General features: G+C 45.5%; 1 protein-coding gene across 3 annotated transcripts; it reads left to right on the forward strand.

Annotated features, from left to right (window-relative positions):
- The first annotated feature begins 305 nt into the window (after nucleotides 1-305).
- RCAN3 (RCAN family member 3) lies at nucleotides 306-26,854 on the forward strand. 3 transcript variants are annotated; one of them, XM_036025529.1, is made up of 5 exons: nucleotides 306-630; nucleotides 7,714-7,965; nucleotides 22,568-22,741; nucleotides 23,596-23,767; nucleotides 25,195-26,854. In XM_036025529.1, the coding sequence occupies exons 2-5, from the start codon at nucleotides 7,771-7,773 to the stop codon at nucleotides 25,377-25,379; spliced, it is 726 nt and encodes a 241-aa protein (XP_035881422.1). In that variant the 5' UTR covers nucleotides 306-630; nucleotides 7,714-7,770; the 3' UTR covers nucleotides 25,380-26,854. The 3 variants fall into 3 exon arrangements, with proteins under 3 accessions (XP_035881422.1, XP_028368151.1, XP_028368150.1); XM_028512350.2 differs by having other exon boundaries at nucleotides 306-626; nucleotides 7,708-7,965; XM_028512349.2 differs by having other exon boundaries at nucleotides 306-626; nucleotides 7,711-7,965.
- The last annotated feature ends 956 nt before the right edge of the window (nucleotides 26,855-27,810 follow it).

The raw sequence follows: 27,810 nt of genomic DNA on the forward strand, positions 1-27,810 counted from the left end.
TTGTACATAGTAACTGGCCTTCAGTAAATGCTCCTATATCCCTACTATTCCTGTGGCCGACACACGGGCTACGCAGGAAAAAGATAAACTATTTCTGGTCACGATGGAAAACGAAAAGGTCACCAAAGGTCCTGTGGTCGTGAGGACCTAACGCCCCCGCCCCAGCATGACCGTGCACACCCCACCGCCCGGAACACGAAATCCGGCGTTGCGGGCCCAGCGAGCACGCGCGCGCGCGCGCGCCCAGACCCCGCCCGCCCCCACGGCCGCGCGCCAGGGGCGGGGCCGCTTCCTGCCGGCAACTGGGACCCGCGCACCCCTTCAGGCCGCTGACCTCGGGCGCCTGCGCCGCGCTCCCTTTGCTGGAGGAGGGGGCGAGACAGGGCGGGAGCGCGCGGGCTGGTGCACGCGCGCGACGCCAGCCCCTGGCTTGGACCTGGCGCCGCTCGCTCCTTGGCCTAGGCTGTCGCTCCCGCCGGCCGGCGTCGAGGGCGTGGCGGTGAGGCTCCTTGCACCGACTCTGCCCAGACTGCCATCCGGGGTGTCTCCCCAGGCCCGGCTTCTCGTGGCGCCCGGTCCTCTCCCTTGGCTTCCTGCCTGTCTTCCTGCAGCAGCCAAGCGCTCAGGTGAGTCTCCCCTTTGCAGGGTGGGGCGAGCCCCTGGCATTTCCGAGCCAGGTATGCGACCAGCACTGGCGGAGGTGGTGGTCCAGCCCCAGTCGCGCCCAGCGTCTCCTCTGATTCTTCTAGGGTGGTGTCTTGGAAAAAAACAAAAACAAGAAAATTGTCGTCTCCTCTCCACCAATAATTTCCTCCCAAACAATTGTTAGACTTTCTGCAAAGCTGCCAGGCCCAATCTGAAGGCAGGAAGGGTGCAGTCAGCAAAACGGAGAAGGCCAGAAGTTGGAAGCCCCTCTTTCCCTCTTATTCCTCCTCGGATAACCATCGCATTGCTTCTTCGCTAACTTCTTGAAACTTGTCTGTCTGCTTCCATCTGCCGCCTGGACCGGTGGAGCGACCGTGCTGTTTTCAGGTCGCTTCGTTGCAGCTTCCGTGCAAAATCTGATCATCTCCTTCAGGGATTAGGAGTCCAGTGTAGAGAGCAGTTCAGATCTGAGTTGCAGATACAGACCGGGATTACTTAAACGGATGTTTCAGTGTAGTGCGAAGCCAAAAACACGCACTCCCCCTTACTGAAAATTGCCTAGCACACTACGTTTAATTCTGACTTTTCACAGAACTCTGCATTTGGCAAAAGAAACAACTGACTTATTTGTGGCTGTGATTACATATGACTTAAGGCTGTTTCGTTAGCTCTGGCTCTATATTAAATTATAAAAACACAATATTGAGAATGAAAGTATAGACGTTGGTGCATCCCGTGAGTTTGTACTTCGGGGTGGGGATTTTATGATGGTATTCTAGAAGGGCACTTTTGATGCAGGAAGACAATGCAAGGCCTGAAAAACAACAGCCCCTTTTTTAGCCATGCCATCAGCTGTATATTTTACTGGGTTGGCAAACCTTTTCTTTCTTAGGTTGGGAAGGTATTTCAGTGCTTTTAGGGCAAACAAGATTTTTCCCACTATTGAACTGTAATGTTTGTAAAGCTTTTAAACATGTGGATCTTCAGGGTTGCAGATGAGAACAGATATTGCGTGGTGCTAGAGGATTTGTTGGTTGAAAGACTTAAGCCAAACATGAAAAATAGCGTGGTTTGGAAATCTATGAAGCTGAAGCCTGTGAAATAACGGAAGCTCTAAATTTCAATGTCATTTGTTCTTTAGACCCCAAAGCCCCACAGAAGGTGGAGTTCAGACAGTGGATCTCCATTTTTCTCTTACAATGTAGGGGTTAGAGTGAGAGAAAATGAACTGCATACATCAGAACAAATAATATCAGTTCTTTTTATATCCCCACTGCAATTATTCTTTAAAGTCTGTTATTTTCATATGTCCTGACAGTTCATTTGTGGTGTTTGTTTCTGTTCCCTCTCTGGCGCTAACAAATACCACTATTCCTGGTGGGGCACGGAACCTCGGGGATTGCAGCAGGACCAGTTCTAGATTACCTGTCAAAAGAGGGCATAGGTCATCGAAATATATCAGAAAATCTAATTTTCCCCTCTTTCACTTTACAGTTGCCCCAATTTTATTTTTTCCCACAGCTACTAACATGTAGTAAAATTCTACCTATAATATAAATGGTGAATGAGGAGGGAGTAGAAGGTAGAGGTTTGTAGATGGCCATTCATGGACCATCCTGAGGGTTTTTTTTTAAAAAAAAAATGAAACTTAATCTAAATTTATAATGTAGAAGTTTTGAAGAGGAGTTTAGTATATAGAGGAGTTTAGTATATGAAGAGGAGTTTAGTAAATATTCAGCAGCATCCGCGAATATTTCCCGTATGTTCCATGTGAGACAACGAACAGAACACGGAAAGCCAAGTGACTTTCCCAGGGCGGTTCGGCAGGGCCCTGCAGAACTGGGGTGGGGCCCCTGTGTGCTTCCAGGGTTGTTCAGGAGCATTTTGGATGCATCAAAAAATAATAAGTGCATCTAGCCTGAGGTATTTGACATGGTCACCAAGTTGAGATGCATATGATTTTCAAATTTTTTTTTTTATAAAAATCCGGGAGGAGGAGGAGGAGAAGGAATTTAGCTTTTCTGATCAGAACTGAAAAATGCAAAGTCAAATCCGTGTGCTTGACATTTCTGGCTTGATGGATTACTTTTGTCACAAGACTTGTAGCAGAGCAGATGGTCACGCCACTTGGACTTTTCCACTCATTTGATGTTTCCATGAAGAAACCATTTGCCGGAAGCCAGCCACAGCTGCAGTTGCGCTGCAGGTGATGGTGAACTTGGCTTGCGGAAGCTGGGGCGGCAGCCCTTTGTGTCCAGCCGGTCCCTGCCCCCTGGGTTAGTAAACTGAGGGACAGCTTAGTTTTGTCATAGTTGGAGTGGGGGCAGAGTTAGCAACAACTCCAGTAATAACAGCATGGAAACAGTGTATACTTTTTAATTCTTTTCTTCGCCTAATAAAACCAAGCCACTCTTTAAGTACCAGCTGAGTTACCTTGTAAGATGATTTGTTTACACTCACGCTGGGATTGTCATGTCCAGTGGCTGACTTTGATCATATCTCTATTAAAATCTAATTGCATTTATAGTGTCAAAAATCATGAAGTGGTTGACAATGTTGAGTTAAGCTATCACCCAGAAAATCTCATGGCTTGCCTTTAGCAAGGAAGCCGCCATTGGGATGATACTATGTGCGCTGGATTACAACATAAAATTTGGTGAGGCCTTTTTCAGTTAGTTCTCTGATTTTGAATCTTGAAACATTTTCATACAGCAGCCGCATTGCCACCGCCCGTGGTTGCTGGTTTCGTGGATAGGTGTGTGCTTGCACAGTTTCCTTAAAACGGCACACGCAAAGTGTTAGTTTTACTTTTGTAGCCATTTTGGTGCTTGGAATGAGATGATCATTTGGGTGTGAATTTTGCTCATTTTATTGTGTTGATGTCAGTTCCGCCGATGGTGCTGATGTTCCTTGGGCCCTTTCAACCCAGCAGTGCGCTGCCATAGACAGTGCCTGTGTGCGAATCATGGCTGAGCACCAGCTCTGTGCAAAGTGTGACTCTGAACACTTAGCATGGATTCTTTCATTTAATTCTTCTACTATCCGAGGGCTAGTAGAGGGCTCCTTCTTATAGTTGAGAAAACCAAAAGAGAAACAAAGCAGTTTATGTAACGGAGTACTGGGGGAGCCGGAGTTGAAATCTGGGAGAGCGTCGTGGAGCCTGACCCAGGTCTGAGGCGGGACACGTGCAGACGGCTCACTCTTGTTTGCAGCTCCCGTGGTGGTTCATCAGGCCGTGCTTTTAAACTGTATCAAATGTACAGTGGTGTGTCAGTGAAGAAAATGCACCCAAACTAGAAAGATTATTGAACTGTCTTGTGGCAAAACGCAAAAAATTCAACAATAATCTTTAAAGGTTGAAGAGAAAGTAGCTACAAAGGACATTATTGGGATAACGGGCAGGATTCGGAGATGGACTCTGATCTGGATGACAGAATCATGTCAGTGTTGAAGTTCCTGGTTTGGAGCATTGTAGCTCGGCTTGTGACAGAAAACGGTCGGTGTTGGGGGATTCAGGGGGCACACCCATCTTACTCTCAGTGGTTCGGGGGGAGTATAAGTGTAAAAACAGGGAGAGAATGCGTTTTAAAATGGGCAAAACCGTAAGTAATTGGTAACTCTGGGTGAAGAGTAGATAGGAATTCCTCAGTATGGTTCTTAAAACTTTTGTTTGAAATTATATCCCCTCCAAAAAAAAGTTACCCAAAAACAAAGGTAGAAAACAGGAAACGAAGGTGTAACATTCTAAGAATTTTTTTTCAAGTCAGGTAAAGGATCGTTTCCTGTGCTCTGATTTTTTTTAAGGGGTTGGAGGAAGAAGCTTGAAAAAAATCATATCAAAAGTACCTTGACTTTCTCAAATGTAAAAATCTAGCCCTTCAGAGCTTCCCAGCTCTCCATCCTCCAAAAAAGGAGTCAGTACTTTCCTCACCTCTTTTTAATGGGTTGGAGATGGGGGGGGGGGGGGATCCAAAACACTGGTGTCACTAGGAGCTAAGATACAAAGACGGTCCACTTGAGTGACACTGAAGGTTAAATTGGGTTGGTCATATCATTGCCCTGCCTGAAAGCCTTCAATGGCACGCTGGTGATGAGTGGGTCTCATGTCGGAACACGCTAACCTTGTTCTCAAGGGCACCTCGCCCACACCTACCTCTCTAACTTTGTCTCCTGCCACCCCCCACCCCTGTCCCCCGCCCAGCTTGCACACTCTGGCCGCATCAGGTCACGTGATCTTTGTGGGTGCTGATTTTCTCATCTTCCCGCTGTTGCCCATGAACTGTTGGCTTTGCTTGGAACGTTCCCATTCTTTTCCGGCTGCAATTCTGTTCATCCTTCAAGTCGCACCATAACCTCCTTTGGGAAGCTGTCCCTGATCTCACGCAGAATTACATTTTCCTTGGCCTGTGCTGCCCTGTCAGCGGTGTAAGCACAGTGTTACCTGCTTTCATTCAGCAATCCTTATTAAGCATATACTGGGAGCTAGAAACTGTGCCAGGGACCGGGAATTCAGCCGCCCTCCCAGTCTGGTAGCCAGGAGTGCTTTGTAAACAAACAGTCATAAAGTAAGTATATAACAGAGAAATAAACAAAGGGCTGTGAGAGCAACATCTGCTCGGGACAATTTAGTCTTGAAGAAAAGATTACATTGAAAGCCACAATGAGATACATTTCCCTCCTGGGCGGGTTCCTTTCCAGATTGGAGATTTCCAGCACAGTAATCTAATTAAATGAGTAAATTTGAAACAATGGTAGTCCCTGTGGGGCTACCGAAGCAGATCTATTGGATAGAAATCTAAAAATAGAAGTCTGGTGCTCAGGAGAGGGAGGTTGAGTCCAGAGACAGAAATCGCAGGGAGCAGTGATGTCAGTGAGGTCAGGCAGGAAAGACAGAGCAGGAGCAAGTCACGGTCCCTTGGGGTCACGTGCTTTTTCCAAACTCCCCACCCCCTTCATTGCCCGAGATTCTGCTCTCACTTCCCCCTCAACTTCGGTGGATCCTTCCTGATTTAAGGATCACTGCGTGGAACCAGAGACAGTGTTGACACACACGTGATGCGTGTGCACCTTAGGGAGGCAAGGAGCAAAGCTGAGACGTCCTGGTGGTGAAGTCGTTAAAGGCTTGGATGTGGATAAAGCCACCCAAGAAAAGGGGAGAGGAGGAAGAGGATGGGGAGGCACCTTTCAAGAGCTGAGTTGTAAAGGGTGAGTGGAGAAAGAAGAGCCAGTGACAGAGACAGCTGGCGAGGAGGAAGAGGCAGGAAGGACCAGGACCCAGAAGACAGAGGCACAGGGAGGCCCCCCAGTGACTTGGGTGGGCGGCAGGGTTCGTGCTGCAGAGAGCGGCTGCGGCCTGAGATTAGGTTCCAACCGTGAGGAAACCGTTGCTGTCCACACTGAGGGCAGTTGGAGCCCACACGGAGCGGCGGAAGTCCAGCTACACAATTCAGGAGTGGCTGGAACAACACCGCAAATACTGCAGTCTTGCCAGCAAGCTGGTAGGAAAGGGGAGGAAGAGACAGAGAGACATAGACTGAGGGGAAGGTCGCATCTGAAAGGAAGGTTTTCTTGAGCGTTGGGTGGGTGGGGACGGCAATCTGGAACAGGTATGTTTGCTGAGGAAGAGCGACAGATGGAGGAGGAGAAATCGAAAGAATAGGAACCAGTTAATGGAACAAGATCCTTCGGGCATGGCTAGATGGCGAGTGTTGTCGAGAAGAAATTCTCGCTTTGAGGGAGCTCTTTGAGGGTAAGAACCGTGTCTTATTTCCCTAGTATCCCTCGCAATCCCTGCATGCAGCAGGCATTCAGAAAATGTTTGCAAAAGCGATTAAAGATTTTACTTTTTAGAATGCCTTTCCTGATTGATGGAATAGAATAACAACAACAACAAAGGAAACACTGTTTTTGTCCTGTAATGAACATTCCGTAACACGCTCTATCGAGGCGATGTATTTGTGGCCTTGTGTTCTTTGAAGTAAAAGGGAAAGTGAACTGGGTGACATTGAGGTAGTGATACTCATGAGCGCTTCATTTTTCTGTGCCCAATGTTTCTTGGAGTTGTGTTTCAGCACCCTCACGTGCCTTACCTTACGTTCGAGGCATCCTGCGTGGCGGGGGTGGGGGCAGCTGGTTGGAGGAGACAGACTCCCTCCCGCCCTTTGACGGGGAAGACACCCGCAGCTGCACGCTTTGGGGTGAAAATGATTGATTATGAAACATTCAGAAAAGGGCATTGTTTTTTTTTTAAGATTTTATTTATGTATTTTTAGGGAGGGAAGGGAGAGAGAGAGAGAGAGAGAGAAGCATCAATGTGCGGTTGCTGGGGTTCTGGCCTGCAACCCAGGAATGTACCCTGGCTGGGAATCGAACCTGGGACACTTTGGCTCCCAGCCCACGCTCAATCCACTGAGCTACGCCAGCCAGGGCTAAAAGGGCATTGTTTTGATTGTCATCTGTGTCCAATTTTTGTCTGCTGTCAATATTTCTAATATTAACAAAAACTGACTTTCTATAGAACTTTTGGCTGTGTGTAACTTCATCCTTTGGGAGTGGACCCAAAAAAGCCACATTGCTTGAGAGAGAGGTGGAGCCGGCTGCTCGCAGGCGGCGTTTCAGGGCGCAGATGGTGAGTGGGTCCGCGTGGGCTTCGCTCCGCCGCGCCAGCTCCGGTGCTGTCGACCCGAAACCCACAACAAATATGTGACGGCAGCTCTGGTTCACATTTTCCTTCCTACGCCTTGTAAACTCGCGTACATATTGATGTTATCTCATGTTCTGTTATCTTTTTTTACCCCCGATTTCACTAGAAAACTTTTGGCCTTTTTTTTTTTGTATTATATCATTGCCAGTGAACTGTATTGCACAAAATATGCTAAGCAAATCAAATTAGTTGATATAGAATTCATGTATGAAGACTGCCATGAGTTGATTTACATGCTGATTTAAACGCTGATTTGTCTTGATTGAATAAAATGGTTGCCTTTGATGGATTGTTTCCTGGAGAATCGACTGGAACATGACTTGACCCTCAAAGTCTTCTTCTGTTGTTTTCTTTCTTAGCAGCAGATGCCCGGTCCATGTCTTAGAACTTGAAGAACGGGAAAGACCTGCTTTTAGGGGATAATGCTGAGGGACACTATGAAATCCTGGAATGACAGCCAGTCAGATCTCTGTAGCAGTGACCAAGAAGAGGAAGAGGAGATGATTTTTGGGGAAAATGAAGACGATTTGGAGGAGATGATGGATTTCAGTGATCTGCCCACCTCACTTTTTGCGTGCAGTGTCCACGAAGCCGTGTTCAAGGTGCCGGAGCAGAAGGTAGGCCCGCCCCCTGCCCCTTCCTGCCGTGGGTGGTATGTTGCACGTGTGTGGATTCGGGGGGACAGGGCTGACGGCTGGCCGTGTGCAAAGATTGTTACCAGTCCATGACAAGTACAGAAAGTATGCATCAACCTTTAGACGTTGCTGCAGCATTTTCATTACATGTTATAAGAGCATCATCAACCTGGCCCTGGCTGGTGTGGCCCAGTGGATTGAGTGCTGGCTTGCAAACCAGAAGGTTGTCGGTTCGATTCCCAGTCAGGGCACATGCCTGGGTTGCGGGCCAGGGCCCAAGTTGGGGGTATGCAAGAGGCAACCGATCGATGTTCCTCTCACACAGTGATGTTTCTCTCCCTCGCTTTCTCCGTCCCTCCTGCACCCCCTCTAAAAATAAACAAAATCTTAAAGAAAAAAAGAAAGAGTATCAACCTGCAACAGACAGGACAGACCTAGAAACCAGTTCTCCACACGTATTTTGAAAACCACTAGTTTATAGTGAATCAGGTCTTACCAAGTGCATTCATTCATTCATTCACTCACTTTTGGAGGCTGTAGTTAAGAAAAAGCCACTGATTTTTAGTGTGGCTTCCTGTTACCTGGGAGTAGATCCACAAAAGAAGGAATATTTCTTAAAGTCTTTTTCTAGGGCTAGTTACATAATTAGGACTATTTACAATTTCATTGTAACAGATTTGCTAACATTTTCTTTTACTTTCTACATTTTTTTGACTTGGGCAAAATGATTACGTTTATTTTTTTAAAGGTTACTCTCCTTTAGTTCATTTATTATTTACCTGGAAAGAAAGAGGTTTTGTATGTTTATTTTTCCATCACGACCTCCCAAAAGCCTATGTATGGGTCTTAGTCCTACGAAAGTAACGTATTTCTCGTGTCGGTGTAAGTTTTGCATGTTCTGAGACGTCTCCTCACAGTGCCACCGGCAGCCCTCCCGCTTCGTGTCTCTGCACCCAGCGTGTTTTCCTCCTGGTGCCCTTCTTGGGCAGCACTCCCTAGGGTCTGACTCGGAGCACACCTGAGTGAGCACACCCGAGTGCCTGCATGGGTAAGGCACTGTGCCGGTTGCTGCAGGGGGTAGAGCAGGCACTTAAACACCTTCTGCCTCAGTGTGAAGCCCAGTGGTGGAGAGAAGAAGTCACTTGATGGAAGGTGGAGTACCAGTGTCCTTAAAGACACGTGAAAGTATGTTGGGTTATCAGAGGAGAGGGGATCACAGTCCATGGGAATAAATGATTGTATGGGGAGGTGGCATTGGAGTAGAGCTGTGAAAGTTGTTAGGAGGTTAGTAGGGGAAGGAAAGCGAATTCTGGCCAAAGGGAAGAGTTTGAGCGGGAGAACTGAATCACGAAAAGTGTGGACCACTTCGGTGAGTCGGAGGCAGTTCCGTGTGGCTGGTACGCAGGTGAGATGTAGCCAAAGTCAAGGGCAGCCGAACAGGAAAGGTGAGTGCGGGACATCCTGCAAAGCGTGGGAGCTTGTCCTTCTGTGGTGAATCATCGAGCAAAGCAGCTCTGGCCAGAATCACCTTTCGGACGATCACCGGCAGCAAGTGCGGGCAGAGTGGCAGAAGGAGAGCAGCACGAAACACTATTTGGGGTCGTGCAAGGTGGGGGCAGAAGTAGGCGTGCAGTTGTGAGTACACGAAACACAGTTCACTCTTGTGTTGTTATTTATCGATCATTGTATTTATTGGTTTTACAACTGTAAACCTACTTTTGCCCACCTCCGTATCTCACCTAAAGATATATGTTGGAAATGGTATCAGCAGAAATTCTAGTAGCCGTTCAGTGGACTTCAGGTTGGTTTTATGCAATTCTTAGTCATAGTAAATTCTATATGATAGCCTTAATGCTAATAAGCTGAAACTGTAAAATATAAAATGTTTCTATAATAAAATTATGTGGATCGTCATTTGGATATAAAATGGGAGGAGAGTCAGTGTTCCCTTTGCGTTCTTCTCACTGTGCCCTACGCTGCTCTAATTCCCCCTGGAAGAACCCATTTGTGCAGGTCATCCGCACATGTGCAAAACACAAAGCAAAACAAAACCGTTTCTGGTGGATTAGAGGCAAGGTAATCATAATTGCAATTACACGCTTTATTTTCAAAAGAACTTTAGTGTTTTTCCCCCTGACTCGAAGAGCTTTTGTCTTTATAATTGTGTAATCGTTGGAATGAACTTTCACCTTCTACTGAATAGTAGCCTAAAGAACACAGATACCATTTTTATATACAGGTGACTCCTCATTTTAGATGGCTAGATGTTGGCTGTACATTTTCATTTATGTTCCTTGAAAATAGTGTGTACGAGGTGGAGGAGGAAAAGTAAAGAATATAATAAGCCGTAAGAAAAATAAACTGAGGCTTATCTGATGATTTAGAATGCTGCAGCAACACAGGTGTTAGTGTTTATGTGTTTGCTCGGCTAATCAGGAGCTCCGCTGCAGGCTTTCGTACCTCATTTTTCCAGAAGAGGTTTGTATATTTCCCAGTGTGATTTTGCTTACTTGCTTGTTGTTTTTAATTCCAGTTTTCTCTTTCTTTTTTTTAAAGGAACCATTTTTTAAGATTTTATTTATTTTTTAGAGAGGGAAGGGAGGGAGAAAACGAGAGAGAGAGAAGTATCAATGTACAGTTGCTGGGGGCCGTGGCCTGCAACCCAGGCATGTGCCCTGACTGGGAATCGAACCTGCGATGCTTTGGGTCGCAGCCCACGCTCAATCCACTGAGCTGCGCCAGCCAGGGCCAGTTTTCTCTTTCTTAAAGTAAGAAAAAAATTAAGCAGGCTTCTGATTTGAACATGAGAGGTGTTAAAAATACAGCTTGGGTTTTTATAATGTAGGAAATAGGACCGCTCTTTCTGTTTTAGGTCTGTGTGTCTGAGGGGACTCAGTAAATGTTAATGCAAAGCAGTGTTGTTGATAAGGTTGTCTTTATAAGGAAATGCATATGGCTTTTGGATAGTGGCCCCTCCGCACTGCCCTGAAACTGTCTCTGCTCATCTACTCACCATAGGACATTTGCTCTGAGTTGTTTTCCTGATGGTGGTGGTTGGGGTGTTTGAAAACATCCCTGCTTGCTCTTTTTTGGTTCAATGACACTTGGCATCTAATACAGCTCTCAGCACAAGGTAACACCCGTTAAATGTTTATTGAATGAATGGACTCTGTAAGGTGGTTGCTGAGGATTAGTGCTGTGATGAAGAAACAGAATTATGAGCTGAGTGAGGTTACGTACTATGTCGGAGATTTCATCCAAAATTATGATTTCAGATACACTGGCCTAAAACCTCTTGTGCTCTGTGTAATCATAAGCTCAACATAAAGCTTCCTATCAAGTATTTGGTTCTACTCCCTCTGTTTAAAGAGGAGAAAGTATTATTTAAGAAAAGTAGCCCTGGCTGGTGTAGCTCAGTGGATTGAGCGCGGGCTGCGAACCAAAATGTCACAGGTTCGATTCCCAGTCAGGGCACATGCCTGGGTTGCAGGCCACGGCCCCCAGCAACCGCACATTGATGTTTCTCTCTCTCTCTCTCTTTCTCCCTCCCTTCCCTCTCTTAATTAATTAATTAAAAATAAAATAAATAAAAGTAAATGGTCTTTGGAAGTTAACTGAATGCACTGATTCTCTGGTTTTTAAATGAAATCAATTGTGTGACACAACCTTCAATCCCGAAGAAGTAAGTCCTTCTTTGAGAAAAGGATTTGTTTTACATTTGGGAACTGAAAAAGGGATTTGAAGGAAGAATGTTTCTGTTTAACGAATTCTGTTTTTAATAGTGCCTGGAATATAATAAGGTTTCCGTAAATATTTGTTTAATTGAATCTGTGGCCATTCTGGCTACAAAGAAATGGAAAGACATCCTGTGTCATGGACTGGGAGACTTAATGTTGTTAAGATGTCAATACTGCTGAAAGCGATCTGCAAAGTCAGTGCAAAATCCCAATGGCATTTCTTGCAGAAATAGAAAAGCTCATCCTAAAAATCACGTGGGATCTCAAGAGACCCCAACTGGCCAAAAGAATCTTGAAAAAGAACAAAGTTGGAGGACTCACACTTCCTGATTTCAAAACTTAATGGGAAGCTGTGGTAGTCAGAACAGAAGGTACTTATATGTCAATTATATCCTAATAAAAATAAAAATGAACCAGTGTGGTACTGGCATAAAGACAGGCATATTGACCAGTGGAATAGAACAGAGACCCCAGAAATGAACTTGGCCCGTAAGGTCAATTGATTTTCAACAAGAGTGCCGAGACATTCAATGGGAAAAGACAGTCTTTTCAACAAATGGCGCTGGGAAGACTAGGTACTTACATGCAAGAGAATGAAGTGGGCCCCCTACCTTATACCACATACAAAAATTAATTGAGAATGGGGCAAAGACCTAAGTGTAAGAGATAAAACTCTTAGAAGAAAACAAGGGGAGAGCTTTTTGACATCGGATTTGGCCTACTTTCTTGGATCTGACACCAGAAGCTCAGACAACAATAGAAAAAATAAATTGGACTTCGCCACAATTAAAAATGTGTCCATGAAAGGTCACCATCAACAGAGTGGAAGGCCGCCTACAGATCAGGAGGAAATATTTTCAAATCATATCTGATAAGGGATTAATATCAAGTGCCTGAAAGAGCTCCTGAAACTCAACAACAACAAAAACAAACAGCCCAACTGACTGATGGGCAAATGACCCGAGTAGACATTTCCCCAAAGAAGATACGTGAAGCACCAATAAACACGTGAAAATGTGCTCAACATCACCAGTAATCAGCGAGATGCAAATCAGAATCACAAGGAGCTGCCACTCGCACCCCTTGGAATGGCTATTGCAAAAACAGAAAAGTGTTGACAAGGATTCGGAAAAATCGGGACCCTTGTGCATTGCCGGTGAGGATGTAAAAAGGGGCGGCTATTGTGGAAATCCGTATGGAAGTTTCTTTGAAAATTTGAGCATAGAAGTACCATATGGTCCAGCAAGTCTGCTTATGGGTGTATCCATGAAAGAATTAAAAGTGACTCAAACAGATGTGTCAATGTTTATAGCAGCATTATTCACAACAGTCAAAAGGTGGAAACAACAGAATAAACAAAATGCAGCATATACATACAGTGGAATATTATTCAGCCTTAAAAGTGAGTAAAATTCCGATACATGCACCAGGGATGAACCTTTGAAGAGAGTGCGCTGAGTGAAACGGGCCAGACACGAGAGGACAGACGTTGACGTGAGCTGCCCGGAGCGGTCAGCTTCAGAGAGACAGGGAGCAGAAGGTGGTTGCCAGAGGCTGGAGTGAGGGGGAATGGGGGTTGTAGGGTACAGAGTTTCACTTTAGGGTGATGGACAGGTTGTGGAGTAATTACGCACAACAGTGTGAATATAGTTAATGCCATTGAATCGTACACTTAAAAATTATACCCTGAGAATCCGGAAACACCAATTCAAAAGAACCTATGCACCCCAGTGTTCATAGCAGCACAACTTACAATAGCCAAGTGCTGGAAGCAACCTAGGTGCCCATCAGGAAATGAGTGGATCAAAAAACTATGGTCCATTTACACAATGGAGTTCTATGCAGCAGAAAGAAAGGAGTTCCTACCCTTTGCAACAGCATGGATAGAGCTGGAGAGCATTATGCTAAGTGAAATAAGCCAGGCGGTGAAGGACAAATACCATATAATCTCACCTATAAGTGGAACCTAATCAACAAAACAAACAAGCAAACAAAATAGAACCAGAGACATAGAAAGAAAGAAAACAAACTGACGGTAACCAGAGGGGAGGGGAAGGGGGATAATGGGGGGAAGAAGGGGAAGGCTTGTCAAGGCACATGTATAAAGGACCCATGGACAAAGCCAAAGGGGGGAAGGATTTTAAAAACTTCTCTGTAACATGTATGTAAGAGTCAAAAGTGCCTTGTAATTATTTATCTGTATCAAAACAAATCGTGACACCTGTCCTGCATCAGAGCTTTCCCCCCATCACCTCGATTTCAGTTGGGAAGCTCTGCCACTCTCCAGGATCTGCCACAGCCAGGCAGGGTTCGGGGCTCTTGGGTTCTAAGAAACAGCCAGACTGCCCATGTGTGTACGTTCCTAACCTGTCGAAAGCAGGGAACTCCCATGGGTGGGGATGGGGTAATTCAGGAGTGCGTAAGCTCCGAACAGGCACACACATCACCTCCACACAGGCTTCTGAGGCTTGCTGGTCGTTAAACATGTGCCGAGTAAAAGACTGGATGGTTATCTACAGGGTCAGGGTACCCGCACTCCCCAACATTTATGTTGGACCTCCATAAATTAATTTCAATAACTGTGTCTTTATTATTTCCTAATCTGATTTACATTTCTATTTTTATTAGTTTTATAGGTTGTATTATATTAGGACAGCAGCCCTAGCCGGTGTGGCTCGGTTGGAGTGTCATCCCATACACCGTGAGGTCCACCGGAAGGCCTCGGGTTTGATTCCGGGCAGGGCACATACCTAGGTTGCAGGTTTGGTCCTTGATCAGGGCACGTATGAAAGGCAACCCGTTGGTTTTGCTCCGTCTCGCAGTTATTATTGCTTTAATGACTCCCTATCAGCCATTCCCATTTGCTTTAATGGCTTTGCATTCTCCTCTGCGAGCTTGTCACCGTGAATACAGGCAGAACAAGTCATTTTCAAGGCTCTCATCAAAGAGTTGGCTTTAAGAAATAACAAACAAAGCAAAAAGACAAAATTAATAAACAAAGTTAAAAGCCACTGAAGTGAAAACTGTATTTTTAATATGTAGAATTTGAGTGTAACTACCAAAAGAAAAATAAATCCCTTGTATCCTTCCCCTCAATTCCAGTCCCAAGTTCATAGCAGAATAACAGAGAGTCCTCAGTGTCTTAACAGAGAAGCAGTTTTCTTTGCTTCAAAGGATCAAGTCCTGCAATGTCCTGGGAGGGTAGACACCGATCTCATGACTCAGTGGTGCAGTCTCACCCATCTCGAGGGGCCGTGGGCGGCACGTCTCCTAGGTGACCGTTCCAAGCAGCACCACACCTCCAGATTACCAAAGGACAACTCCGCAGGGCAGGCTCCAACTTCCTGTTGGAGCCCCCGTAGCAGCCGCTGCCTGGTTCATGCTGTGTCATCTCTGTCCGTTTGCCGCCTGCCCCAGGACCCACGTCATGCAGAAGAGCAGCTTTTTCTTTCTTTCCTTTCCTTTTTGTAAGCACAATGTGGCAAGTAGACTATTGCAAAAGCTCTACCCTGTCTCTGTTAATAATAGTATTCGTGCTCTCAGCTCACTGTTCCGAGAGCTTTAAATTTTCACTCTTTCTATCCTCAGCATTAACCCAATAAGCTGGGCGCCCTTATCATCTGCATCAGCAGGTCAGGAAACTGTAGGCACAGCTTGCCCGAGGTCACACTGCTATAGAGTAGAGCCAGGAGTCGAACTCAGACAGCCTAGCTCCAGAGTTCTGTTAGTTGAGAAGGTAAGTGGCTGGTAGAAGCCCTTTGAGCTTCCTGCAGTTATCTGTCCAGACTGTAGATTGCTCCTGAGGCCTGTCTCTTGTGGTCTCAGGTTTGAAGAAATGAACATCCTGTTATCTGGATGCAGAAAGGAGTTTTGTCTGGACTAATGACCCAAGAGCGGAGAGCTTCCGCTCCTCAGAATGGATGGTGTCCTCTCACGTCCTCCTCTCAGATGTGGAGGAGGGTGTAGTATGTTCATCAGTGCAAGTGCTCTGTCCCCAAAGTCACAGGAAAGAGGCCACCACGTTGACAACATCATCTGTGGGCCCCTGGAGCATCTGCAGCAGGTACACACCATTCTGAGGCAGGACACGAAGTTCAAGCTGAACCCGGACTTACCGAACCTTCCCTCCTATGTGGACGGGGAGAAGCGGAAAGAGGAAGTGAGGGTTGGAGTGGAGTGGTGGATCTCTCCGTGCATCTGGCATGGACATAGGGTCCTAGGAACAGCAGTCGGGCCGGCTGAAACCTTTCTTTTCCTGGGGAAACACACATGGCTTTCAGAGGAAGAACTCACTCATGTGGCTTTTCTCACCTCTGATGTCTTACACCAAAACTCTGTGTTTGAGCCCAAGTGCCTAGATCCGTTCGTTGGCAAGCCTTCAGTGTTGGGTGGGCCATCCTGACTCGTTGGATTAGATGGTTGCCCCCCTGTAATCCGACCTCTTCAAGATGCCCATCAACCAGCCCAGCGGGGCGGCGCGAGCACACATTCAGCAGGAGGCAGAACTCACTGCTTTTGACCATTTGCCCGCTCTCTCCCCAGTTCAGTTTCATCCGCGCTTTCCTCCAGGGGGCTTTGCAACCTGCTCCTCTGTCTTCTCTGCTCTTCTCTTTTCGGTAAACAACCAGAACCACCTTTCGCGTAAAAAGAAAAAGAAAGCTTCTGCTGGGGACTGTCGGGAGCTGGGATCTCATTAGAAGTTCTCACAGTTGTGGCTTGAAGGTTGTGCCTCTTCTCTCAATAGTCCCCAGAAAGTGCTCTTGTTTGCTCCTGAGCTGTGGGGTTTGAGTGCCACTGGTTGAGGGCAGGATCTTTGTATCTGGAAAAGAGAGGGAGAGAGTGTGTGTGTGTGTGTGTGGAGAGACTTTTCTGGCAGACGTCCTGGCTGCTGCCTAATCAGCTTAGCTACAGTGTAGTAGGGTGGCAGCTGCCGTGGCACACTTATCATTCCCCTTCTCACGTGTGTGGCAGGCCGGGTTTTCCAGGTGTTCCGAGGCCAGGTGTCCAGATTGGCCACCAGGTGCTTGAAAATGGCCTCTGCGTCATGCACGCATCTTCTGTGCAAGCACAGCCATGGGTCTTCCCCGGTGTAGCCGCAGGAAAAGAGGGGGCATTTTTATCACCAGAATTACTACTAGCAGTTGTTGTCCTAACTGAAGGTGGACCATGGAGCTGGCCGAAGCCGCCTTCCCTGCTCCCAGCCAGATCCGTGGCTGCCACGTGTGGGGCTCTGCCCGCCCCCCGACCCCGGCTGTGCTCAGCAGTGCCGAGGTCCAGGTACTCCCCTGTCTTTGCCGCCAGCCTGGCCACCTGACCCCACTCCTTCTCTTGCTTTCCCTTATATTTTTTAAAATAATAATTTGGCAAAACTCACCTACAGTGAAATGCATATATCTTAATTATGCAATTTGGTGCGTTTTGACAGTATCTGCTCATATAGCCAACACTCCAGTTAGGAATATTTTCATCCCCATCCTAATACCAACCTGTAGTTTGTCCCCATCAAAAATATATCATTGGCCCTGGCTGGTGTGGCTCAGTAGATTGAGTGCAGGCTGTGAACCAAAGGGTCGCCAGTTTGATGCCCACTCAGGGCACGAGCCTGGGCTGTGGGCCAGGGTCGCAGTGGGGGCCATGTGAGAGGCAACCACACATTGATGTTTTTCTCCCTCTCTTTCTCCATCCCTTCCTCTCTCCCAAAAAATAAATAAATAATTTTTAAAAATATATGTCATTAGGCAGCCCTGGCTGGCGTAGCTCAGTGGATTGAGCTCAGGCTGTGAACCAAAGTGTTGCAAGTTCAATTCCCAGTCAGGGTACATGCCTGTGTTGCAGGCCACGGCCCCCAGCAACTGCACATTGATGTTTCTCTCTGTCTCTATCTCCCTCCCTTCCCTCTCTGAAAATAAATAAATAAAATCTTTAAAAAAATATGTCATTAGTTGACCACCTTCTTGTTGATGGTACAGGGAATATTTCAGGTCTGAGGGAGAAAAAAAATTATAGTCCTTTAAGAATTCATTCTCCAGTAAGGCAGAATATATATTTATAAACATGGTAGCCATTAAAACAGAGAAATCAATATTGAACAGAGTATTTTATATTTTTTTGAAATTTCAATTCAGTTTCATGCTTCTTTCTGTTCTGGAAAGGTGTTGAAGGCAATATAAATGCTATAGGCCAAAGGTTATAGAGGATTTAAAATTCTTCCAGAACTTGTACAAGTGCCCGGAGGATCAGAGGCACGTTTTTCAGTTCACCGCGCCCGGGAGTACGTGTGTTTTGTCCCCGCCGAAGTCTCCCTCTGGCCGCTTCCCGAGCGGTGACGCCCGGCGGAGCCCTCCGCCCGTGCCCCCCGCCCCCCCCCGGGGCAGAAGTGGACGCTGCCTGGGACAGTGAGGAGGCTGCAGCTGCAGGTGCTGGCGAGGTGGAATTTTCTGTCTCAGATCTACAGACAGACACAGTGTGTGAAAACGCTCTCGCCTTAGGATGCCAAAGAAAATTTCACCGCCGGGTGTGCCAAAGCAGCGCTGTTTCTCCACGGTGAAACCGTGCCTCCCGATGTGCAGTGTCGGTGGGCAGGCGCCCCGGGTTCTTTCAGTCCCAGGCAAAAAGGTGCAGCAAAGTCATTTTCAGGGTTTTTTTCCCCTGACGGTGATAAAGTTCACCGTCTCTGCTTGGGGATGGGAACGGAGCCATCCTGCAGGGCCTTCTCCACTGCCCCCTGCGGCCGTGTCAGGAGGCCCCTCTTGCTGCGCACTGGCAGTGCGCGTGTTGAATTCTGAGAACGTTGTCGGTTCCGTGTCGTCCTCGCCTGTTTTGGGGGCAAGTTACGTGTAGTCACTTCTACCGCGGACTTATTACACAGGTGACTCCTGCATGTGAAGGTGGCTTCGGGTCTATCTTCTGAGGAAAACTTACTTTATGTAAAGGAAAAGCCTCGGGCTGGTTTTTTAGACTGGAGTGTTGGTGTTACTCCTCTGGATGCACTGCCCCACAGGGCAGCACTAAGGGACCGCTGAGAAAGTAGTCGATGGTGATTTAGATGTTGTGGGATCTCCGTTACCTTATCAGAAGTGAGTGTCTAACTGTCGCCCGGTAGCAGGATGGTATTAATTTTGTATCATCAAAGAATTCGGAAACTTAGAAATGTGAATTATTTCCAAAACAAAGTTCTTAGGAGAAAAATGATGATTTGATTTCTGCATTGAATTATGTTTGTCACAAGTCACTTATTCACCATCACAAGCAATCTTCAGCCCGTGCTGATGGATTCTGATGTCCTTGCCGCCCGTCCGTGGTCCCCTAAACCCCTCTGTGCTCCTGCCAGGCGGTGGGGGACAGCCCGCGGAACCCACGTGTGGACATCGTTAGATTCTCGGGGGGCGGAGCTTCCAGCTGAGGGCTCTTGTCTTTTTTCCTCAAATAGTAAACAGCGATAGTTTTCCCTCTACATTAATTTTTCCTCAGCACCTCACAGCCAGAAGTCAAACATCTTATAAACCATATTTATGCTACACCACGGGGGACATGGAAATGAAGGAGAGGGAAAGAACTGACAAAACTCGTGAAAAGCTTACTGATCAGCTCTTATGTGGCTTCATTTTTAGATAATCCTCCGTTAGTTCACAGGTGTTGGGGTTTAGAGGCGAGAGAGCCGTACCCCCACTGCTGTCGTCTCTCTGTACATCACATTCAGCTATGGTGTGTTTCTGGAATGGTAAAAAAAAAATTGTTTTGAAAGGAAAAAGGAAGAAGGATGTGATTATCAAGTAGCCATTTGGTTTGTAAGATAGCTTGTGTTACTATAAAAAATTCATTGTTTTGGGGAATTAGAAATAAACATATGGTCCTTTTCCCCTAGGAAAGTAAAATTGTTTTATATACAGAATTGCAATTTTTCATAAACCATGATTCATTATTTCTTCCTTAGTTTCCATTTTCACTGTGTTCTGTGTGGGTGTTTCTTAACTAGGTCATGTGAGAATTTCAATATTTACTTAGTATGCAAAATATGTTGAAAATAAGCGACTACCAAGAATTAAATGGAATTTCATAAAATCTCAGTTCTGATTTTTTTAAAGAGTGACAAAGTCAGCCATCTTGGAAATAGATGCTGAGGAAAACTATGGAAAGTGCCTACAAGTGTTAATAATTATTAACACATTTACATTTCTTTAAATGTATGTAATACATTTACATTTACATTTCTTTAAAGAACTGACATCTATTTTAAAATCCTTCCTCTCCCTATTGTGTTGTTTATTCATCCGTGTTACTTTCACATATAGAAACGGTAGAGTAAATCAGAACGGGAGCGCTCTGACAGCTCACCTGCTCCATGGAACACTGGAAAGCCGCCCATAGCTCAAGGTCTGGCATGCAGTCGGTTGCTTCGTATATTTTTTTAGTGAATGAACAAAAATAATATAATTTTTAGGATAAAAGTCATTTTCTAGATAATGAGGGGTATTTGAACACTAGGAAAATGAATATTTGCGCACAAATCATGACATATTTTGTTAAGTTGAAGCTATTTCGTAGTGGTAGGTAAATGGTCAAACTGAGAGACGTTAATACATGAGGGAATGTGTGGTTTCCACTGTCCTGTCAACAGGCAGTGGGGAGGTCTTTGCACGTAGCCCCAAACCAAAGCAGTTTAGAGGTTTCTTTTATTGTGTTACTGTTGCAAGCCTAAGGAGTATTTCTGAAGGTGCTGAGAAGTTCTTGGGTCTCTTTCGTAGCATTTCATTTACTGAACTATTGGATACAAGTGACCAGTAAAGAAAATTGAAGGTTGCTATTCTTCTGGTAACTAAAGTTAGGTTTCTCGTTATCCCAATTCATTAACACACGGGAAGATAACTTTTTTTCCCCTCAGCCTCATGTATGGCTCAAATATTGCTCTTCTTCCTTCCCTGCTTGCTGTATTCCATCTCAAAACACCTAGGGCATGTACCATCCAGTTTTACCCAGAATGGTATTTTTGTGGAATTGCATTCTCCAGAGTGAACCCTGAGGAAAAACCTATATTGTTTTCTTTTGTAAAAGAGGAGCTGTGTCTACAGGATATTAGGCATCTGGCAAGCAGGTGCCAAGTGCACATGAGCATCTTTCTTTTTCTTTTTTTTTTTTAAGATTTTATTTATTTATTCCTAGAGAGGGAAGAGAGGGAGAAAGAGAGAGAGAGAGAGAAACATCAATGTGCGGTTGCTGGGGGCCATGGCCTGCAACCCAGGCATGTGCCCTGACTGGGAATCGAACCTGCGATGCTTTTGTTCTCAGCCCATGCTCAATCCACTGAGCTACGCCAGCCAGGGCGAGCATCTTTCACAGAAGTTTTATGCAGAGGGGGGCTGGCAAAAAACAGGCAGCGAACATAGAACATCTGAGGCAGTGGTAGTCAGACTGGACTGTCAGGCTCATGCACACACACATTCCTTACATGAGGGGCGTACAAAATACAAGGGTGCATGAAGGTTAGAAGTAAAGGATGGAAATTGAGGTCCGTGCAGCATATAAGCAAAAGAAAGCTACAGCCGCTGTATTAACATCAGACAAAAACGGACTTTACGGCAAAGGCATTCCTAGAGATAAAAAGCACTACCACCCAATGATTAAAGGTGCAGCCCGCCAGGGAGCGAAAGTGACTCTGAACGTCTGTGTACACAATAATACAACAGAACTTTAAAGTGTGTGCAGCAGCCCTGGCCAGGCAGCTCAGGTGGCTAGAGCATCCTCCCGGTACACCAAGGTTGCAGGTCCCACCTCCAGTCAGGACACAGACAAGGGTCAGCCAATAAATGCATCAGTAAGTGGAACAACAAAACGATGTTTCTCTTTACTTAATCTAAAAATCAATTTTAAAAAAGAATTTTAAAGTATATGAAGGAAAAATGACCAAATTGCAAGGAAAAATAAATCCACCTAAGAGTGAGAGATTGTAACAGACCTCTGCGTAGTAATAAGTAGTTCAGATAGAACTCCCCGCAAAATCAGTATATAGAGCTTTTAAAGAACACAAGCTTAACATACTGCACATATTTACAAAACTGTCCCCAACAGCTGCAGAAACATTCAAGCGCACATAGAAAATTTATGAGAGTTGATGACATATTGAACCAAAAGGAAATCTCAAAAATGTTGAGAGCCAGGCATCACTATGGATAACCAATGAGAAATAACATTTCTCCAAAAGAAATAAAATCATAGCAGCATAGTAGTAGCAAAAAACTGGAGGGAGTCCCAATTCCAAAAGCATTAGATGAATCTTGGTGTGGCTCTGTAACGGAATACCATATCGCCATGAAAAAGGATGGCTTGCAATTACACAACAACAAGGAAGCACTTAGAAGCAAGTTACTGAAGAATACATACCACACGATTGTATCTGTAGGCATACAGATGTAGAGCCATTAAGAAAAGCAAGGAGACACAAACACGAAATTCCAGAAACGGCTCCGGGGAAGGAGGAAAGGAGTGGGGGGTGGGGGGAGAAACAGCGGGCACACTGGGTGCTCAAAGACGGTGGTGATGTTCTCGTTTGATAATTGGACATGTTTGTATCATTTTTTATACCTTACATTTATTTTATAATGCATTACATTTATCTTATAATTTGAATCGAAAAAGTTAATCACTTTTAAAATAAGCGCAAATTACAGAACTTAGCGTATGAATTACAGGACACCTACAAGAAAAGTGTGCTGTTTGGAGGGGAAAAAAGGCAAATTATAATGGGTTCTATCCCATGTTTATGTTTTAATGATTGAAACTTCTTTTTGGTGAAGGCTTTCCTTTTTCTTTATTCCTTCCGTCTCTCTGTCCTGCTGCTCCCCAACCTGTAGGAGAGATTCGAAGCGCTGTTCACCATCTACGATGACCAGGTTACATTTCAGTTGTTTAAAAGCTTTAGAAGAGTCCGAATAAATTTCAGCAAACCTGAAGCAGCAGCGAGAGCGCGAATAGAACTCCACGAAACAGACTTCAACGGCAAGAAGCTGAAGCTGTATTTTGCACAGGTACTTCGTAGAGCCCGGGACGCCGTTCCCTAAACGTGTGCTTCTCTGCCCAAAAGCACTGCCCGACTCCGTGTTCTCTGTTCCATCAGAGGTCTTGGAAAGAACAGTCCCTGTCAGCAAATAATGTAAAAATATTGTTCATTTTACAGATACATAAATGTATATATTAAGCGTATTTGCCCTCTTAACTTTGTCTTGCTTAGACTAATAGTGAAAGGAATTCATTTTTCTGGTAGCCTTTCTCAACCGGGGTTTTATGAGGGTTAAGCCCTAACACCCGAAGATCGGTGAATTCACTTTTCTCCGAACACCTAGAGTGGCACTCATGACACGGCATCCTCAGGAGATTTGAGAAAACACCTGCAGTCCCTTCTGTGTTCTGGGACGTGTGAGACGCCCCGCTGAAAGCAGCTGCGGGCCGCAGGGGTGAGCAGGGAGGCGGCACAGCCCGGCACCACGGGGCCGTCCTAGAGTTTAAATGGCAGAAGGTCCCGTGGGCTCCTGAGAGCTGGCTGTGCCGATGCTGTGTGTCGCTGTGCCTCTGACAAACCCATCTCTTCTCAGGAGACTTGGCGAGATGAGGGCATTCGATCTCCACTGATGTATTAGGTGCACTGTTTTATTTTCAACCAAGTATTTTTTTTCTTGGTCTCAGCTTTCAAATTAAAAAAAAAAGAAAGGTTTGTCATCTCCCGCTCCAGATGAAAACCAGACAGACAACTCCCGGCCAATGGGAGAGGGAGACTGTTAAAGAGAAATTTTGAATTTTCTCCCAAGAGATGTAACGATTAACATAAAGATGAGCCTGGGAAACATAGCCTGGCCACGAACTCTGAGCGCCCCCCTCCCTGCAGGTGCAGACCTCCAGCGAAACGCGGGACAAGGCGTACCTGCTGCCGCCCCAGCCAGCCAAGCAGTTCCTCATCTCCCCTCCGGCGTCTCCCCCGGTCGGGTGGAAGCAGGGCGAGGACGCCACGCCTCTGATAAACTATGATCTGCTCTGTGCTGTTTCCAAACTGGGACCAGGTAACAAACACCTCTCTTCCCTGTTGTTTTCCCAAAGAAACCTTTGTATTGAAGACTATATTCAGTGATTTGTGTTCTAGCCAACTAGTGGCATCAGGGTGGAGGGTGAAGTCACACAAGCCCGGGTTCACTGGCATTTGCTAACTTGGTGGTCTTGAGCAGGTTACTTAGCTTCCTCCAATCTTCTCAGCCTCTGTTTTCTCATCTCAAATAGGGATCATACCCCTGGCTGGTGTGGCTCAGTGGATTGAGCGCTGGCCTGTGAACCAAAGGGCCACCGGTTCGATTCCCAGTCAGGGCACATACCTGGGTTGTGGGACAGGTCCCTTGTAGGGGCCACATGAAAGGCAATTACACATTGATGCTTCTTTTTCTTACTTCCTTACCCTCTCTCTAAAAATAAATAAATAAAATCTTTTAAAAAATAGGGATCATAATAGCTACTTTTCAGTGTGGTTATAGGATTAAATGATATATGCATAATACTCAGTAAGTCTAACTACAGTTTTTACTGCTACAAATCCCACTAGTACAGAGCAAGCCGCTAGTGAGTATCAGCTGCTTCCCCCCCTCCCCCACTCTGTCAGAGTATCAGCCGGACAGCTTCTCCAGTGAAAAGTATGTCACAGAGTGGTGGTGATATCATATTATCACTTCCAAATTCTTCTATTTATTTTTCATTTCTTTTTCCTTCTCTTTTATTTCTCTCATCCCTTTAAAATAATATAAGAAATCGGTGTCATTCATCGCTGGTTCAGACTCACTGTCTACCTCAGGCAGTGTTGTGTCTGTCACAGGGGACAGAAGGGTCATTTTGAGGGGAAGTGGTTTTGTTTTGATTTAGACGTTAGGGGTGGACCTTGCATGTCTGAGGTTCTGTAACGAAGGGATTGCTGATGCTGACTGGAGCCTTACAGGTGTCTCCCGGAGGGGGAGTGGGGGGATAATGGGGGGCGGGGGAGGGTTTTCAGTAACATCTATAAAGGACACACACGGACAAAACCGGGGGGCAGGGTGGGATCAGGGGTGGGAGGTGGGGATGGCTGGGGTTGGGGGGAGTTTTGGGGGACAAATGGAGACTACTATACTTGAACAATAGTAAAAAAAAAAAAGCAAAACAAAACAAAAATAAGTGTCTCCCAAGGAAAAGCCAACACCACTCTGAAGTTAAGAGTTTCACTTCTTCTGTTCTTGGAACAGTAATTAGCATTGTAACTCTCAGGCCCCAGGGCTCCTTGCAGCTCTGCTTCTTGAAACAGCAAAACTTCCTAAGAATTATAAAGTGTCAAAGCCCTAATGCTAAAACAAGATAAAGTCCTCTGATAGGGGATTTAAAGATTGAAAAACCCATCATCAGCAGTTAAAATGGGAGTAGAAGGAGAAGTCTCCAGAGGCCCAACCCTTCTTTTTGCTGTTGGCTTCCACAGGAGAGAAGTACGAACTCCACGCAGGAACCGAGTCGACACCCAGCGTTGTGGTCCACGTCTGTGAAAGTGAAACTGAAGAGGAGGAAGAAGCAAAAAACCCCAAACAGAAAATTACGCAGACGAGGCGCCCTGAACCTCCCGCCACAGCCCTGAGCGAGCCCCAGACCTTCGGCTGTGGTCCGTGAGCCCTGCGGGTGCGTGCGGTGGTGCAAGGCGGCACCATCCTGGGGGGGGCCCCCCCGCCACCGGGCTCGTGGCCCTCCCGCCGGCGCATCGCTGCCAGCGGTGTAGGTGAGGTGCGCAGGGCGTGAGACGCAGTGTGGTCCCCAGGCCTGCACTGTGGATGCGGCAGTCCGGAGTAGAGGCTGATTTTACCTGTTCAGCATTTTAACTGATACTCTGAACAGCACCTCGAAGCATTAGCCCCCAACGTGCAGCATTTTTAAATAGTAGCAAATTAGGAAAACAGCCCACTCCAGGAATGCTCCCTTCCCTGACTCCATGCAGCATCAGGTACCCGGAAGCTAAAACCATCGTCACCCAGTGCAGTACCATTTTTAGGAATGTAACCATCTTACAATTTTAATAATCTAGTGTGGTAATTTTGCACTTGGTATGATAACTTCTAATGAAATCTCTTGATCAAAGGTTAATTGTTATTCATATACCTAAATTTTTTGGCATGAAAAGAAACCTGAAGAATAATCCATAGAAAATCGTTTTCCTCTAGTATTTTTTTTCCCTGGACTTTGGGGAAGAAATGCCAAATTCGCTTCGACTGTCGGAATCCAGGTGGCACCCATCCGTGTGCATGTTGTCCTCTTACCTGGGACTCGAGGAAGGCGATGCACCACCACTGTCCTTGGGTGTCGCCCCTCCCTCCCAGAGAAACAGCTGCTACTTTGGAATGGGGACACACCGCCCGTGAGCTTGACTGATTGTGAGTCAGGTGGCCACTGCAGTCTGCCGCTGTGACCGTCTTCTAGCCTACAGCTTCCCAAACTGTCCTCGCCACCTGCTAAGTTTTTCTATGTGACGCATATTTGTGTGCATCATTCGTAGACTGAAAATCCGTAGAGGAGGTAATGATGAGATTCTCTGAAGACCATTTTAAAGGTGTCCATTGAAACATTTTGCAGCTTGGAAAGAAAGTGACACCTACTCCATTTCTATGAATTAGGGGAAGAGGCAGGGGCGATCGTTTTGGTAGTCAGACTTTCTTTTTTGGTGACATTTTTTTACCCTGCTTACAGTACACATTCTCCTCTCAAACGGAATTGCTTCTCACTTACATCTCACAGTGGACAGTTGAGCCTCCTGAAGTAGAAGCAAGCATCTCTTTAACTTTGGGGGGATCTATTCAGACTTTAAAGTCCTTTTTATAAAAAAGTCTCATCACTAAATGCTTTGCTTTTGGTCGGCGGCTCTGCCGATTGTGTGCTCACACCGCTGTGTCCTGCGTGCGGCGCCTGGTGTGTGTGCACAGGAAGGGGTTGCTCATGTGAGCTCGGACTAATCCACCGACGTGGCTGCCCCCACGGAGAGAGAGACGAGCAGAAGATGCAGGCTGTGCTGTCTGTACGTGTTCAGTGACATGTTTTTGTGGTGTAGATGTTCTTCTTGTGGTAGAATTTATTTCTGAGGACTTAAGCTATATTGTAAAAAAAAAAAAAAAAAGTTTTATGTTTTCCTTGTCCTGAAATACTCCAAGGTGATAAGCTCATCTGTTTGTATGTATTGATCACTGCTAAGCCTCAATGTAAAAATTCCGTTCAGATTTGTGATTCCGTAAGCAATGTATTAAATTCAGATCACCAGTTGGCAATGTAAATGACAGCCACCAAATTCAGCTTTGTGCCAGTTTTTAATCTTACCTGGTTACGCTGACTTTTATCCCTGCAGAATGGACCCTAGAAGCCAGGAAAGGTGTGTATCATCACCGGTTGGGGAGTTTTAAATTTTCTTCTAGGTAATAGTTACTCACTGTAATTTCCTAAGTGACCAAAAGCCACACTTTATTATTTTGCTTGGCTTTCACTCTCTACCTTCCAGTTAAAGAATATTGTACCCTTGACATGTAAAACTTTTTAAAAAGTCAAGCATTGCAAATTACCCATATTTTGTGTTCTCTGTTCCTTTTTTTTTTGAGAGCATTAAATAAATTGAAGAAAAACTTAAACCAAAATTAAATATACATGTATAATTATTTAATATATATTAAACTTTTTTGAGTGGGAAAACTAAAATTTTCATTCTTTCTAAATACTATTCTATTTCCATCATATAAACTCTAAAAGAAAAACCACTAAATGCCCATTAACTTTTTAATACTGTGAGATCAACCAGGATCTCAACAGGTTTTCTGGTCTCTGTCCTTCTTTGGTTATTTTATATACATTTCATATAACCATTTTGCAAGAGATAAGTGTCTGTGTCTTTTTTTAAATTCCTTTTAATAAGTTTGCATATTTTTTCTTTGAAATTGAGTTATTACTTATATTTCATTTTGAGAGTATAACATAGCCACATTTTCTTCAGAAATCATAACGTCTTGGGAATCAAATTATTTAGATAATTGTGGGGAAAGAAAATGAGAATTTGGGTTAGGAAAAAACA

The sequence above is a fragment of the Phyllostomus discolor genome, chromosome 5, assembly GCF_004126475.2.
Source record: "Phyllostomus discolor isolate MPI-MPIP mPhyDis1 chromosome 5, mPhyDis1.pri.v3, whole genome shotgun sequence".
In the NCBI taxonomy this organism is placed as follows: Eukaryota; Metazoa; Chordata; class Mammalia; order Chiroptera; family Phyllostomidae; genus Phyllostomus; species Phyllostomus discolor.

Excerpts from the sequence above, each read along its gene's own strand:
- RCAN3 (XM_036025529.1), top strand. The coding sequence starts at position 7,771 with ATGCTGAGGGACACTATGAAATCCTGGAATGACAGCCAGTCAGATCTC. Across the intron at positions 22,742-23,595 it reads TGAAGCTGTATTTTGCACAG|GTGCAGACCTCCAGCGAAAC; the intron begins GTACTTCGTAGA and ends CCCTCCCTGCAG. Across the intron at positions 23,768-25,194 it reads TGTTTCCAAACTGGGACCAG|GAGAGAAGTACGAACTCCAC; the intron begins GTAACAAACACC and ends TGGCTTCCACAG.